At 42.8% G+C, this 15,453-nt stretch overlaps 1 protein-coding gene across 4 annotated transcripts in view; it reads left to right on the forward strand.

Moving 5' to 3' along the window:
- The window catches only part of DOCK9 (dedicator of cytokinesis 9), a 1,074,749-nt gene that overhangs the window by 938,028 nt on the left and 121,268 nt on the right, over positions 1-15,453 (forward strand). For all 4 annotated transcript variants that reach the window (XM_033947591.1, XM_033947593.1, XM_033947592.1 and 1 more), the window contains exon 46: positions 12,621-12,743. In XM_033947591.1, coding sequence (XP_033803482.1) covers positions 12,621-12,743 — 123 coding nt within the window. The remainder of the gene's footprint in view (positions 1-12,620; positions 12,744-15,453) is intronic.

Here is a 15,453-nt window from a genome sequence, read left to right on the forward strand (position 1 = left end):
GACTCTTAAACACAGCAGGGAGTTTATTTAGTCCATAATTATTGTGCTAGTAGGCATAGGATATAAAACTACAAATAAGTTTTGCATAGTATGTAAAGCAAGAAAATTATAAGTAATTCCCTTGAGATCATCACCTATGTTCAGAAGAAACTGAATTATTTACAACAAACCTCACTGGAGATTCAGACAACCAAAGCAATTAAACTGAAGAATTGCAAAGATAATTTAATTTTTTTTCCAATCCTGTTTATTCATTTTAAGAAAATATAATCAGATATAACAATGCAACTCAGCAGATAAGTTGCCAGTTACAGAAATGCCAGATACAGAAAAAGAAAAGAATATATTGTCATCAAAATCTAACAAATTAACTACCCATAGCTGCACTCAAACTCCCCCCAAAAAACCCTCCCCAGCAATGTGAGGAAAAAGATAACAATACTCAAACTAAGGATGACCAAGGAAGACACAGCTGTGTGTCTGTGGAGTCAAAGTATCCAAAAGGGCTGCCAAATAGTAAGCAACACTCTTCCCTGTATGGTTTTCCAATTGGACAAACACATGGCTTCCATAGTCAAGAGGTGGATCATATTAGAGCGCCAATGTCCATAAGTAGGACTCTGGGGCCCTACCCAGTGAAAAAGAAGAGCTTTTAGGCCCAAAAGAATAGCCCGTTGAAGAAAGCCCTTAAGCCCTCTGAGTATTGGATGCTGAAGGTCAAACAGCCAAAACAAACTATAGCTATTACAGAGAAGACAGCAGACCAGAAAATTCGGATCAGGTACAGTCCCAAAACATATGAGACAGGGTGGCCTTAGGATGTCCACACTTTGGGCAAGAGCACATAGAGATGAGTGTGCCAAGGTGCTATATACAACCTGCAAATAAATTTATAACCCATTTCAAAATAAGAAATATCAGGCAAAAGGCCAGAAAGTAGTTTCAAGAAGCGTTGTATATGATGGCCTTGCAACTTAATCTTCAATTCAAGACTTCAAGCCTGGGCCACTCGAGCATAGTCCAAGGAAGGAGAAAAGTCCAACAGGGAATGGTGAAAATATTTGAGGGGTACCATCAGCTGGGCATCTAGCCAATAGATATCAGATAAACTTTCATAGTTTGTGGCAAGGAGTGCTGAGGAAGGCAAAGAAAGTACTGTACATAGAGGGGCATAACAAAAAAAAGTCTAAGTCCCCTTTTGGCCTAAGGCCTTAAACGTTGAAAGTAGAAGCAGGGAAAATGTCTATTATAAAAGGAAATGTCCAAAAGGAGGTTTTTTTGATAATAGCCTGCCTCTACGTTCAGCTGTTTAAACTCCCAGACCACCACTACGTCTAAACTTACACCATATAATCAACCTAAAAAAACCTAAGTCCCAAATGTCCAAAACAAGAGCTTTTAGGCGAAGGAGGAGCCAGGGGAGATCTTGCCTCACCAATTTGCTTGGATTCTTTGAGGGTGTGAATAGACACTTGTATAGGGGTGGGCCATTGATGTGGTGTATCTAGATTTTTAGAGGACTTTTATTAACCAAGCTCTGGAAGTGTTACATATTTCTCCTTCGGCCTTCACGTCTTCTGCCGCTGTGAACTCTGTGATGGCCAGTACAAAGAGGCCCCTAGGTCTTTCCCAGCCCATGAAGCCATGCAGGAGCTCATTAAATATGTAGAATCGGACTCCGATAAAGCCGAACTACTCAATGAATACTTCTGTTCAGTCTTTACCTGCGAGGCGCCAGGATCCGGTCCACAGCTGCAGGCAAGGGAGAGCTCAAACAACCCGTTCCGGAATTTTGAATTTACCACCGGCAGCGTCTACTAAGAACTATCAAGGCTCAAAGTGAACAAAACCATGGGACCGGATAAACTACATCCCAGAGTACTTAGGGAGTTGAGAGATGTCCTTGCGGAACCGTTAGCTACGCTCTTCAATCTTTCCCTGAGTACAGGAAGAGTCCCATTGGACTGGAAAACAGCTAATGTCATTCCGCTGCACAAAAAGGGATGCAGGATGGAGGCTGAAAATTACAGACCGGTAAGTCTCACATCGATAGTGTGTAAACTTATGGAAACGTTAATTAAACACAAATTAGATACGATCCTGAATGATGAGAGACTAAGGGATCCCCACCAACATGGATTTACAAAGGGAAGGTCCTGCCAATCCAATCTAATCAGTTTCTTTGACTGGGTAACGAAAAAGCTAGATATGGGAGAGTCCCTGGATGTCATGTATTGGACTTTAGTAAGGCTTTTGACAGTGTCCCACAAATTGAACAAGATGAGTTCGTTGGGATTAGGGGAAACATTGATGGCATGGGTTAAAGACTGGCTCAGCGGCAGACTTCAGAGGGTGGTGGTAAATGGTACTCCCTCCGAAATGTCGGAAGTGATCAGTGGAGTGCCACAGGGCTCGTTCTTGGGTCCCATCCTATTTAATATCTTTGTACAGGACCTGCCTCATGGACATCGAGGTAAAATTGCATTATTTGCCGACAACGCTAAACTGTGCAACATAGTGGGCAAAAGCACAATGCCCGACAGTATGACGCAAAACCTACTCTTACTGGAACAATGGTCCGCAACTTGGCAACTGAGTTTTAATGCCAAAAATGTAAGGTTATGCACCTTGGTAGCAGAAATCCATGCAGTACTTACACTCTGAATGGTGAGACCTTAACAAGAACTGCTGCAGAACGGGACCTAGGAGTAATCATTAGTGAAGATATGAAGACTGCCAATCAAGTAGAGAAAGTTTCATCCAAGGCTAGGCAAATGCTGGGATGCATCCGAAGAAGTTTTGTCAGCGATAAGCCCGAAGTTGTAATGCCGTTGTACAGGTCCATGGTGAGACCTCATCTGAAATATTGTGTTCAATATTCAAAAGGATGTGCTGAGAGTGGAGTCGGTTCAGTGAATGGCCACCAGGATGGTCTCAGGACTCAAGGATCTCCCATATAAAGAACGTCTAGGTAAGTTGCAGCTATACTCTCTCGAGGAACGCAGAGAGAAGGGAGATATGATATAGACGTTCAAATATGTTACTGGCCGTATTGAGGTAGAAGAAGATATCTTTTTCCTTACAGGACCTACGGCAACAAGAGGGAATCCATTGAAACTCAGGGGTGAGAGATTTCATAGCAACACTAGGAAGTATTTCTTCACCGAAAGGGTGGTTGATCATTGGAATGATCTTCCACTTCAGATAATTGAGGCAAGCAACGTGCTCGATTTTAAGAAAAAATGGGATAAGCATGTGGGTTCACTTCGAGAAAGTGCTTAGGGGGGAGGGTCCTTAGAGTGGGCAGACTTGTTGGGCCGGTGGCCCTTTTCTGCCGTCATATTCTATGTTTCTATTCATACCTCTTCCTGGAGATCTCTCAAGGATTTGGTTCAGGTTATAGTGCTTCTCTAACATTTAGAGTGGGTAGTCAATCTCCCCAAGAGCCATCTGGTTCTAACCAGTCTCTTGATTACTTGAGTACACTTCGATACTCAAACACATGGGTGTTTCTGCTGGATTCCAGGAGAGAGAAATGAGAAGCTTCACACAGATTCAAGTCTACAAAATCCTGAGCAGAGCAGAACGGGTACAAGTGGATCGATTTTTCACTCCATCAAAAATTACAAAGACTAGGAACACTCGATGAAGTTACAGGGAAATATGTTTAAAACCAATAGGAGGAAAAAAAATTTTCAGTTAGAGAATAGTTAAGCTCTGGAATGCGTTGCCAAAGGATGTGGTAAGAGCGGATAGCGTAGCTGGTTTTAAGAAAGGTTTGGACAAGTTCCTGGAGGAAAACTCCATAGTCTGTTATTGAGAAAGACCTGGGGGAAGCCTCCGCTTGCCCTGTATCGGTTGAAAAGAAAAATCACTCTATGGACCTGTTCAAAGAGTAATATGGATGATATAACACAGTTCACAAAAACTTGCTCAGAATCAAGGAGGGGAAAACTGGGGCTAACCCCAGAAAAACCACCTCACAGCCCAATCATCGCATGGAAAGTAAACAGAATGTTATATCATTTCATATATGCTTTTTGTGTTATGAAAAAATCACTGACGTTCAGCACAATGTTTACTAAGATTTTTAGTCAAAGATCTGAGCAAACTTAACTTGCAGCTTGCGGGTTCCGATCCTGCCTCAGGGAACACACAGGAATAGTTGGAAAAAACTCATGCGATAGGTACAAAGATTCTGAAAAAACAAAAATTAAATGAATCAATACTTTATTCAAAAAAGAATTAAAAAGTTTTAGCACATTAAAATTAAAGCGATTTAAACTCAGCTTTCGGGTAAACAGGAAAAAGGACTCACCAGAACGGACTGCTGTCTCACATAGAGAAGCGCATATAGCGCGGCTTGACTGCTTTGAGAGGTAACCAGAGCGGAAAGACCGCCGTGATTTTAAAGGGCTCTAAAAATGTGATCACGCGCCTAATGTACGGGATGACGTCACGGCACATACGGAAAAACAAAAGTGCCAAAAGACTGAAGAGACACTGTCAATTGAAATGCAATGAAAAAATGTAAATTGCTCAAAGCCCAAAGGATTGATAACATAAATGCTGATTTACAGAAAAAGTGCTGATTTACAGGAAAGCGCGCCACTCAATCTCACTATTAAGACCCAGTGGGTGCAAGGTGTTTAGTCTGAAAATCCAGTGCTGCTCCCTCACATATAATTTGGCTTTCAGATTGCCACCACGAGGTAGCACAGGGACTTCCAAAATAGAGAATTTCAATGAAGTAAGGGGATGGTTTTCAGTCACCCAATGTTGGGTGAGGGGAGCTTCCATTACTCGAGTTGAAATCCTGCTAAGATGTTCTCCAATATGTACTTTAATACTTCTAATGGTGTGTCCCACGTATAGTTTATTACAAGGACATTGGATGACATACACGACTCCACTGGTAGAGCAGTTAGTAGAAGGTATATTAGTACGTTTGTGCATCCACGAGGGTAAGTTAATGCTGGTAAGTGGCACACTGTACGGGCAAACTTTACAGGACGAGCAAGGAGAATGCAGCTCCCAGGTAAACTCAGAACAGGACCCTCTGATAAAAATTGGGACCTTGTCAGACATTGTTTAAGGTTTCGACTACGAGAGTAGGCGAAACGAGGGAGATCATGAAAAACAGCGTGATGTTGTAAAATGCTCCAATGTGATTTTATGTTACATTTGATCTTAAAAGCTTGCTGTGAGTAGGGAATAACACACAATGGAGAAGACTCAGACTCCTTATTGTGAGGAGAAAAAAGAAGAACATCTCTTTGGGCAAATAAAGCTCTTTTAAAGGCCTCCTTAACAACAAAGTGAGGGTACCCACGTTCTCTGAAACGTTGTTTCATGTCTTCAGCTTTGTGCAAAAAATCACTTTGGGTAGAACATATACGGCGGAGTCTTAAAAACTGCCCCGTAGGAATGTTGTCACGCAGATGTTTCGGATGGTGACTATCATACCTGAGAAGGGTATTTCTGTCTGTGGGTTTCCTGAAGATTGTAGTGGAAAACTTGCCGTCCTGTAAAGAAATATTGATATCTAAAAATGGTAAAGTATGCATATTAGAATTGATGGAAAATTGAAGATTGGGATCACCTTGGTTAAGCCACAAAATGAATGATGTTACATCTTCATGGGTACCCAACCAAACAGCAAACACATCATCGATGTATCGCTTCCACATCAGTAAGTTTGAATAATGTTCAGAAGAATATATGTATCTTTGTTCGAAAGCTGACACATATAGGCATGCAATAGTGGGGGCTATTTTGGCACCCATAGCAGTGCCTTTGATTTGAAAAAGGAATGACTGGTCAAATTGAAAATAATTCATGCCAAGAGCCACCTTGGCTATACTGACTAGAAATTGTACCCGTTGAACAGATAAACACTTCTGTTGTAGATGATATGTGATAATGTGAATAGCTGCATCTTGTGGAATGTTAGTATACAGTGAGGCAATGTCTAGAGATACTTGATCTTTAAGTTGGAGATCTAAAAATTCCGACAATGGTTCTAAAATAGATCCTATGCCAGCCACTATAGTGCGAGCAGGCGGATTCATCATTGATTTATGGATTTTGGGAACAAAGTATATGACTGGGATGACAGGACGTAAACAGCACAGAAACTTATATTCCCCTTCTGTGATCGTACCAGCTTCCAAGGCCTGAATTAGGAGATGTGCAATACCCTCAATTAGTTCTGTGGTGGGATCATGATCAATCAACTTATAATATGTATCATCTGCTAGGGTGGCAGCATGCAACTCAGCTCGAATAATACTTCAGTTATCAGACAATACATATTATAAGTTGAACTCTCGCGAAATTCGGAACCTCTCCTGTCAGTGACTGCTTGATGTAAGATGACAGGACACAGTGGGAACGAGGAGCGGGTAGCGGCGAGAGTTAGCTCTGCCCACCCGCACCGCATCATCACCAGCGTCGGCGCCGGACTCCCTTAACAGGAAGGGAGCCAGCGGCGCACAGCCGTTCGGCGCGCGGCGAAGGCGAGCGGCAAAGGCGCTCGCCTTAGCGAGAGCGCCTTTGCGAAGAGCCGTAAGAAGAGCCAGACCGCTACACCCTAGAACACAAGGAGAGGCAGCACGGTAAGTGGTAGCAGGCACACAGGGAAAGGGTAACAAGGGCGAAGGAGGAAAGAAGCATACAGACAAGAGAAGCAAGAGGGACAGAAGGCACTAAAGACAGGAAAACAGGTAGGTCTAGGGAGGCCGCACCCACACAAAACAAAAGAGTAGCGACAGGCACAGAGGGCATAGAAGTGTAGCAGGAAGATCAGAAGACAGATAAAGGACAGGCACAGAGAGCACAAGAGTGTAGCAGCAAGAACAGAAGACAGATAAAAGAGACAAACCCAAGAGGTAACAGGGGGAACTCACAAAAGCTGAAGGCAGTGGTGGAGGGTTAAGAAAAGACAAACTCAAGCAAAAAGGTTCTGACAGGCAGAGAGGGCTACAAAGAACAAGACAGGCGGAAGGAAGCAGAGGACAAAGAGGATCAAGAAGAGCCAGGATCAAGAGTGAGTGCGCAAGCAAAGAGCATACGAACCTCTAGAAGGCGGACAAGCATGGAAGCTGAAGGAGCCCAGGGATTGAGCTTCCCAGTGTTCTGCACGGACTGCCACATGTACGACTATCTCCCCTCCGGGAGACAGTTGTATGTGTGCGGACGATGTCAGGAACTGAAGAGCTTGAAGAGTGAGGTCAGTCACCTGAAGCACAGGATCCAGGAACTAGAGGGACTCTACATCTCAGAAGACCCATTCCTGACAGCCGATTACCCAACGAGAGAGAGGCACTTCAAGGAACAGGTCATGGAACTTGAGAAGTTCATCGAGGATGCCTACAGGAGAGTAGAAGAAGAACCCGAGCATAGCACGCACAAGGAGGATGAGCTGAGCGAAGGACACAAACTATCCAACATGAACGAGGAAGGATCCCATGGAGGGTACTCGCAGGAGGAAGAAGCAGGATCCTACCAGAACCTAGAGGGAGAAGAAATGAGTGCCACCGAAGACACTGATATGCGACCACAGCGGAGACTGAAAGAAGGGAAATCTGCAATCCTGGTGGGAGACTCGATCTTGAGACAGGTGGACAGTCACATAGCAGGAGGGAGAGAGGATCGGCTGGTGACCTGTCTCCCAGGAGCAAGAACCAGGGACATCATCGACAGAATCGAAAGGATCCTGGAGGGAGCAGAGACGGAAGAGACGGCAGTGATGGTCCATGTCGGGACGAATGATGTCGCCAGGAGAAACTACAGCAGGAAGGCACTCACCGAACAATTCATGATCTTGGGAAGGAAGCTGAAGATGAGGACACAGAGGATAGCGTTCTCGGAGATCCTACCAGTACCGAGGGCTGATGTGAAGAGGCAGACGGAACTACAAGCAATAAATGCTTGGCTGAGGAGATGGTGTGAAGAAGAGGGGTTTCAATTCGTGAGGAACTGGACAACGTTCTGGGGCAAGAACAAGCTCTACAGGAGAGATGGATTACACCTGAGCACGGCGGGAACTAGACTACTAGCAAGCAACATCAAGAGAGGAATAGAGCAAGCTTTAAACTGAGAGGAAGGGGAAAGCCGACAGTCAACCAGATGTTGATGATTCGGAAGACAGTATCCCAAAAGGATACTGAGTGGGGAAAGTGCAGGGAAGACACCAACAACGTCAAACAAACAATGGAATACCAGCAGAGCCAGACAAATCAGGAAAGGGATAGGAGGAATCTACTACATGGGGAAGTCAACAAGGGGCAAGAAGAAGAAAATGAACGTAATGAAGAAACACACCACGCCCCACAGGAGGAAGACAAGAGAGACAATAAACAAAAGTCTGCAGAACAAGAAGGGGACGGAAAGGAAAATGGATCGCAAGGGAAACCAACAAGAAAACAAATTCATCGAGACTTAAACTGTATGTACACTAATGCAAGAAGCCTGACAAACAAAATGGGGGAACTAGAAACCAGGGCCAAAGATGAGAACCTAGACATCATAGCAATCACGGAAACATGGTGGAACGAGGACAACAAATGGGACACAGCACTACCAGGGTACAAGCTCTACCGAAGAGACAGGACACATCAGAAAGGAGGAGGAATAGCACTTTATGTAACGGATACAATTCATTCGATCGGAGTGGACACACCAACAATTAATGACCAACTGGAATCAATATGGGTTAAAATACCAGGAAGAAAGGGAACCGAGATAAAGATGGGGCTGTACTACCGCCCGCCCGGACAAACAGAAGCAATAGACGAAGAACTGAGAGCTGAGTTGAGGCGAGAATGTAAAAACGCTAACACCATAGTTATGGGAGATTTCAACTACCCAGGGATAGACTGGAGCCATGGAGTTTCCAATTGTTCAAAGGAATTGGAGTTCCTAGAGGCTGTAGGGGACTGTTACTTGGAACAGCTCATCAAAGAACCAACGAGAGGGGCAGCTATTCTGGATTTAATCCTTAATGGGCTGAGAGGGCCTGCCCAAGAAGTGGAAGTAGCGGGACCTTTAGGGAACAGTGACCACAACACGATCCAATTCAAAGTGGAACTAAGTATGCCAAAGGGGAAGAGAACCACTGCAACAACGTTCAACTTCAAGAAAGGGAACTATGATGCCATGAGACACATGGTAAAGAGAAAACTCAAGAACAGCACCAGAAAGGCACTGACGGTGGACCAAGCCTGGACCCTTTTTAAGGACACAGTGAACGAGGCGCAAAGCCGATATATACCCAGATTTAGAAAAGGGGGCAGAAAGAATCAAGAAAAGGACCCAGCATGGTTAACAAGAGAAGTTAAGAAGGTGGTAGGAGATAAGAAAAAATCCTTCAAGACATGGAAAAAGGATAAAACTGAGGAAAATTGGAAAAAGCACAGGAAGCACCAAAAAGAATGCCACCGCGTAGTCAGAACAGCAAAGAGAGAATATGAAGAGAAACTTGCAAAGGAGGCACGGAACTTTAAACCTTTCTTTCGATATGTGAAAGGGAAACTGCCGGCGAGGGAGGAAGTGGGACCCCTGAATGAGGGGGATAGGAAAGGAGTGGTAAAGGAGGAAAAGGAAGTGGCGGACAGATTAAACACGTTCTTCTCGTCGGTCTTCACAAAAGAGGACACATCCAATGTTCCGGAACCGGAAAAATTCTTCAAGGGGGACAAAGAGGAAAAATTATCGTGCATGGAGGTAAGCCTCGAAGACGTACTCAAACAGATAGATAGGCTAAAAACTGACAAATCGCCAGGCCCGGACGGAATTCACCCAAGAATACTAAGAGAACTTAGAAACGAAATAGCGGAGTTACTGCAACAGATTTGTAACCTATCCCTGAAAACAGGGGTAATACCGGAAGACTGGAGGATAGCAAATGTTACACCTATCTTCAAGAAAGGAACCAGAGGCGACCCGGGGAATTATAGACCGGTCAGCTTGACCTCAGTTCCGGGGAAGATGGCCGAATCATTGATCAAGAACAGTATCAGTGAGCACATAGAAAAAAATAAGCTGATGAGAACAAGCCAGCATGGTTTCTGTACTGGAAGATCCTGCCAAACAAACCTACTGCACTTCTTCGAGGGGATAAGCGGACATTTGGACAAAGGTGACCCCATAGATATAGTATACCTAGACTTCCAGAAAGCCTTCGACAAGGTACCTCATGAGCGCCTTCTACGGAAACTGTGGAACCACGGGGTGGAAGGGGACATACACAGATGGATCAAAAACTGGTTGGCAAACAGGAAACAGAGGGTAGGAGTAAAGGGACACTATTCTGACTGGAAAGGGGTCACAAGTGGCGTCCCACAAGGGTCAGTGCTGGGACCGCTGCTATTCAATATATTTATTAATGACTTGGAAACAGGGACAAAGTGCGAAGTTATAAAATTTGCGGATGACACAAAGCTCTCCAGTAAGGTTAGATCTGTAGAGGAATGTAAAAAACTCCAAAGGGATCTGGACAAACTGAGTGAGTGGGCAGATAAATGGCAGATGAGTTTTAATGTGGAGAAATGTAAAGTTATGCACATAGGGAAAGGGAACCTGATGTACGACTACATGATGGGGGGGATGACATTGGGAAAGGGCAACCTAGAAAAGGACTTGGGGGTTTTGGTGGATAAAACAATGAAACCGGCAGCACAATGCGCAGCGGCCTCAAAAAAGGCGAACAGAATGTTGGGCATTATCAAAAAAGGTATCACTACCAGAACCAAGGAAGTTATCCTCCCGCTGTACAGGGCAATGGTGCGACCGCATCTGGAGTACTGCGTCCAGTACTGGTCGCCGTACCTAAAGAAAGATATGGCGATACTCGAGAGGGTCCAGAGAAGAGCGACAAAAATGATAAAGGGCATGGAAAACCTCTCGTATGCTGAGAGGCTGGAGAAGTTGGGGCTCTTTTCCCTAGAAAAGAGGAGACTTAGAGGGGATATGATAGAAACTTATAAGATCATGAAGGGTATAGTGAAGGTAGAGAGAGACAGATTTTTCAGACTGGCGGGAGCAACAAGAACTAGAGGACACTCAAAAAAATTGAAGGGAGATAGTTTTAGAACAAATGCTAGGAAGTTCTTCTTTACCCAGAGGGTGGTGGACACCTGGAATGCGCTTCCAGAGGGGGTGGTTGAGCAGAGTACGGTTTTAGGTTTCAAAAAGGGATTGGACGAATTCCTGAGGGGTAAGGGAATCCAGGGGTACAATTAGAGGGTTACTATACAAGACAAAATGCTCTTGAGTAATAGATCACTACAGGTCATTGACCTGGGGGGCCGCCGCGGGAGCGGACTGCTGGGCGTGATGGACCTATGGTCTGACTCGGCAGAGGCCATGCTTATGTGCTTATGTGCTTATGACAGTTGTGTCCGGTGCTGGAGGAGGTGAGAGCTGAAGGCAGTTGCAGACGCAACCACCGGACACTTAAGGCACAAGTTGGATATTGATTCTCCCCTCTATAAAAAAACCTAGAGGACTACACCAAAATCTTGTCTCTTGCAGTTGATACTTAAGAATCTAAATCACAATTTTGCATGAGGTAAAACTCGTTATAGTTTATAAATCTTTCCTTAATTGCTTCTGATAATTTCAGCTATACACAGCTGAAAGCAGTGCAACATGCAGAAAGGGAAAAACTATCTAAACTTCACTTTCTGCATGTTGCACTGCTTTCAGCTGTAGGAAAGAAAATGAGTTTTACTTCATGCAAAGTTGTAATTTCTTTAATAAGACATTAACTATTTTTTCTGTGGCCCTGCAAAGGGTTTGAGTTTGAGACTGCTGGTATGAGGGTTTGTCAGAGCCAACACTCATTATTCCTTTTTACTATTTATTTTGTTTGATTAGTATCAGTGAGAGAGATCTGATTAATCTAATCTAATCTTCAGTTTATATACGGAATCTACTCCCTAAGTGGGGAGGGTTGTTTTTTTTTAGGTGGTTTGGATGTGCGAGGGGTGCAAATGTATTATTTTTATTCTTTATTCTGCTCTTGTCTGGGTTAACAAGGATGATTCTTGATCATTTGTACATTATCTTTTATGGTGTCTTTGGCATTGCAGCTTTCTTTTGTTATACTTGGCTTGTGTCTTTCTTGTAATGCAATAAAATAGATTTGACATCATATTAAAAGTTACATCAGATTTGAAGTGTGGCCTTGTGCTGCTGCTGCCTAAAACAGTAAAATAGTGACCGTGATGAAAAATGCATTCTTAATTCTAGAATTAAGCATGTCCACATGCTGAGTGATTTGTATTTGGAGATGAGTTTTGTTTGATCATTTGTGAAAACTACCTATTCTGTAGCTGTATATAATATGTAATCTGCTTTAGTTGTACTGAGTAAAATGGCATATAAAGAATCCTAAACATTAAAATAATTCTGAACCTATGTGTGCAGTACTTTGCCACTTGTGCCTCTTACATCAAGTCTGCTTTTATATAAATTACCTTGAACTTTCAGAACAAATTGTCTATTTTTCTTCTTGATTTCTCTGAATGTTCTTTCCTGATACAAGTGTTGTTCACAGTAATCTCCCTTGTGGTTCAATGATTTAATAGTTGTTTCACTGTAATTTGTTTGAACAGGATGTGCTGATGGAGTTATTGGAGCAGTGTGCAGATGGACTGTGGAAAGCTGAGCGCTATGAGCTGATTGCTGACATCTATAAACTTATAATTCCAATTTATGAAAAACGCAGGGATTTTGAGGTTTGTCTCTTAGTTCAAAGTGTTTTAACTTAGAATTCTGTACCAGATTAACATCACTGTACATTTAAGCTGTATTTGTGAACAGATGGTGTTTTCTGGCGTGTTCATAACATCTATAATCATGATAGATATATCTATTTAAAGTAAACACCGTGGCACTTCAGATATCTTATACTATAATCAAATGTACAAGAAATGGTGTCTAGTGATTTAGAAATATTTCAAATATGTTATAACAGTTTTGAAAGGAAGTCAGAGCCCTATATCATACTATATAAAGAATCAATAACTCTAATCAAAATGCCCCGTATGTAATTTAAGTATTAGAATTCTTTTCAAAGACTAAAGGCTCCTTTTACTAAGGTGCACTAGCAGTTTTAGCGCACCCAGAATGCCACGCACACTAGACGCTAACGCCTCCATAGAGCTTGCATTAGTATTTTTCGTTTAGCGCGTGGTTTGCATGCGCTAAAAACACTAGCGCACCTTAGTAAAAGGAGCTCTAAGGGACCTGTTTACAAAATTATGATAAGATTTTTCAGTTGCTGAAAGTTAATTGTTAAAGCTAAACTTGCAGTAACTGTAAAAACCTTTCCATTAACTGTTGAAGGGTTCCCAGGAGTTTCTAATAAAACTAAAGAAAAGGAATGCCATTACTGCATGCTAATGGTATTGCAGATAATGCAGTGCTGTTAGCCAAACCTAGTGAGGTGGCTTTAACTACACAATATTACAGTCCATTCTTGTTATTCGCGCGTTCTCGTTTTGTGATGTTGCTTATCCACAGCTGCTTGCATGGGACCGCTATTCGCACCATGTGTTTGCGGACCTCCGACCTTAGCAAAAAAGCTTTGGTTTCCTTTCTCTTTCACTTCCAGTTTTGGCTTTGCTTTCAGAAATGGCCACCAAGTATCAAGAGAGTGAGTTAGAAGCATAAGAGAGTGAGTTACAAGCATCTGCAGGTACACCTTCAAAGAGAAAGAAGCATGTCATGTGTCTGAGTGACAGAATACATGTTTTAAACAGTCTTCGTTCTGGTAAGTCTGTTTCTGCTCAATGTGAATGAATCCACAGTCCAATCCATCCAGCACAAAGAGGATGGTACTCATCTGTTTGTTCACGAAGCTGCACCGGAAAGTTCCAAAACTACATATGTGGTTTGTGATCAGTCAATGGAAAAGATGGAGAAGTGTCTAAATTTATGGATAATGCAAATGGTGAATGAGAAGAAAGCAGAGTGGACAGCATTGTTGTCAGGATGAAAGCCAGAGACATTTACAAACGCATTACTCAAGGAAAACATGAAATCCTTTTCTGCGAGTTCAGGTTGGCTAGCGTATTTTAAAAAGCGATATGCTCTTAAAAAAATGTAAGCCTTTCTGGGGAGGCAGATTCAGCTGAGGAATTTAAAACATACCTGCTAAGTATAATTGAAGAAAAGAGGTTTGTGCCAGAGGAAGCATTCGATGTGGATGAGACTGGCTTGTTTTACAAGCAGACTGGAAAACAGATATATATATAATATATATATCTGTTTGTTGCCATTATATATATGTTATATATATATAATGGCAACAAAAGTCTCAGGATTCAAGGTATTTAAAATTTGCACCACCCTGCTACTGTGTGCCAATGCCAAGAGTGATTTCAAATGCAAGCCTCTTATGATCTACAGAGCCCAAAATCCTCACACAGTTAAAGGAAAGAACTTAACTGCATTTCAAGATGGCATCAATGTTAGAAAAACTATTCAGTGACATGGAAGAATGTGATCCAATGCTGGAGCGCAATGTAAAATTCAAGCGTCTGACAAGCTCTTTGTTTGCCTCTTACACTGACACTTAAAGACTTGAGAAGGAAAGCCAAGCAGACAAGGCTGACAGTATTTTCAGTCAAGAAGTCGCAAGACCCACGTACCAGAGGTTGATGTGTCAGCAGGAAAAAGAAACCTTGCAGAGAAATTTAGACAATATGTTTCTAAGCATTTAAACTAGAAGGTGGGGGTAGTGTATGTATGAAGGACAATTATAGAGACCACCCACAGCAAAAGAAAAGATGTGATAGTAGTAAAGATTGCAATATAAACAATATCAGCAACTAATTTCTTAGTATTGCAATGGAAAGTGGAACGAAACAAAAATCTATAAGAAAAAGGAGATTACCACTGAAAAATAGCTGGAAAGCGATGACCACAAATGCTCGCAGTCTAAGTAACAAAGTTCATGATCTGCAAGCCCTGATGTTAGAGGCAGATCTAGATATTGTCGCTATCACACAGACATGGTTCAGTGAATCACATGGATGGGATGCAAATATACCAGGATATAATCTTTTTAGGAAGGACAGAGATGGTCAAAAAGGTGGAGGAGTAGCTCTCTATGTAAAGATCAATATCCAAGCGACCGAAATGCAAGGGACCTAGGGAGAGGAAGAAGCGATATGGATTGCTCTGAAAAGAGAAGATGGAACTTCTATCTACGTGGGTGTAGTCTACAGACCTCCGACTCAATCTCAGCAAATTGATAAGGATCTGATTGTGGATATCCAAAAGTTTGGAAGGAAAGAGGAGGTTCTGCTGTTGGGAGATTTCAACCTGCCGGATGCGGACTGGAATGTTCCGTCTGCAGAATTGGAAAGAAGTAGGGAGATTGTGGATGCCTTTCAAGAGGCTCTGCTCAGACAAATGGTGACGGAACTCACAAGGGACAAA

The sequence above is a fragment of the Geotrypetes seraphini genome, chromosome 6 (assembly GCF_902459505.1).
Source record: "Geotrypetes seraphini chromosome 6, aGeoSer1.1, whole genome shotgun sequence".
NCBI classification, from domain to species: Eukaryota; Metazoa; Chordata; class Amphibia; order Gymnophiona; family Dermophiidae; genus Geotrypetes; species Geotrypetes seraphini.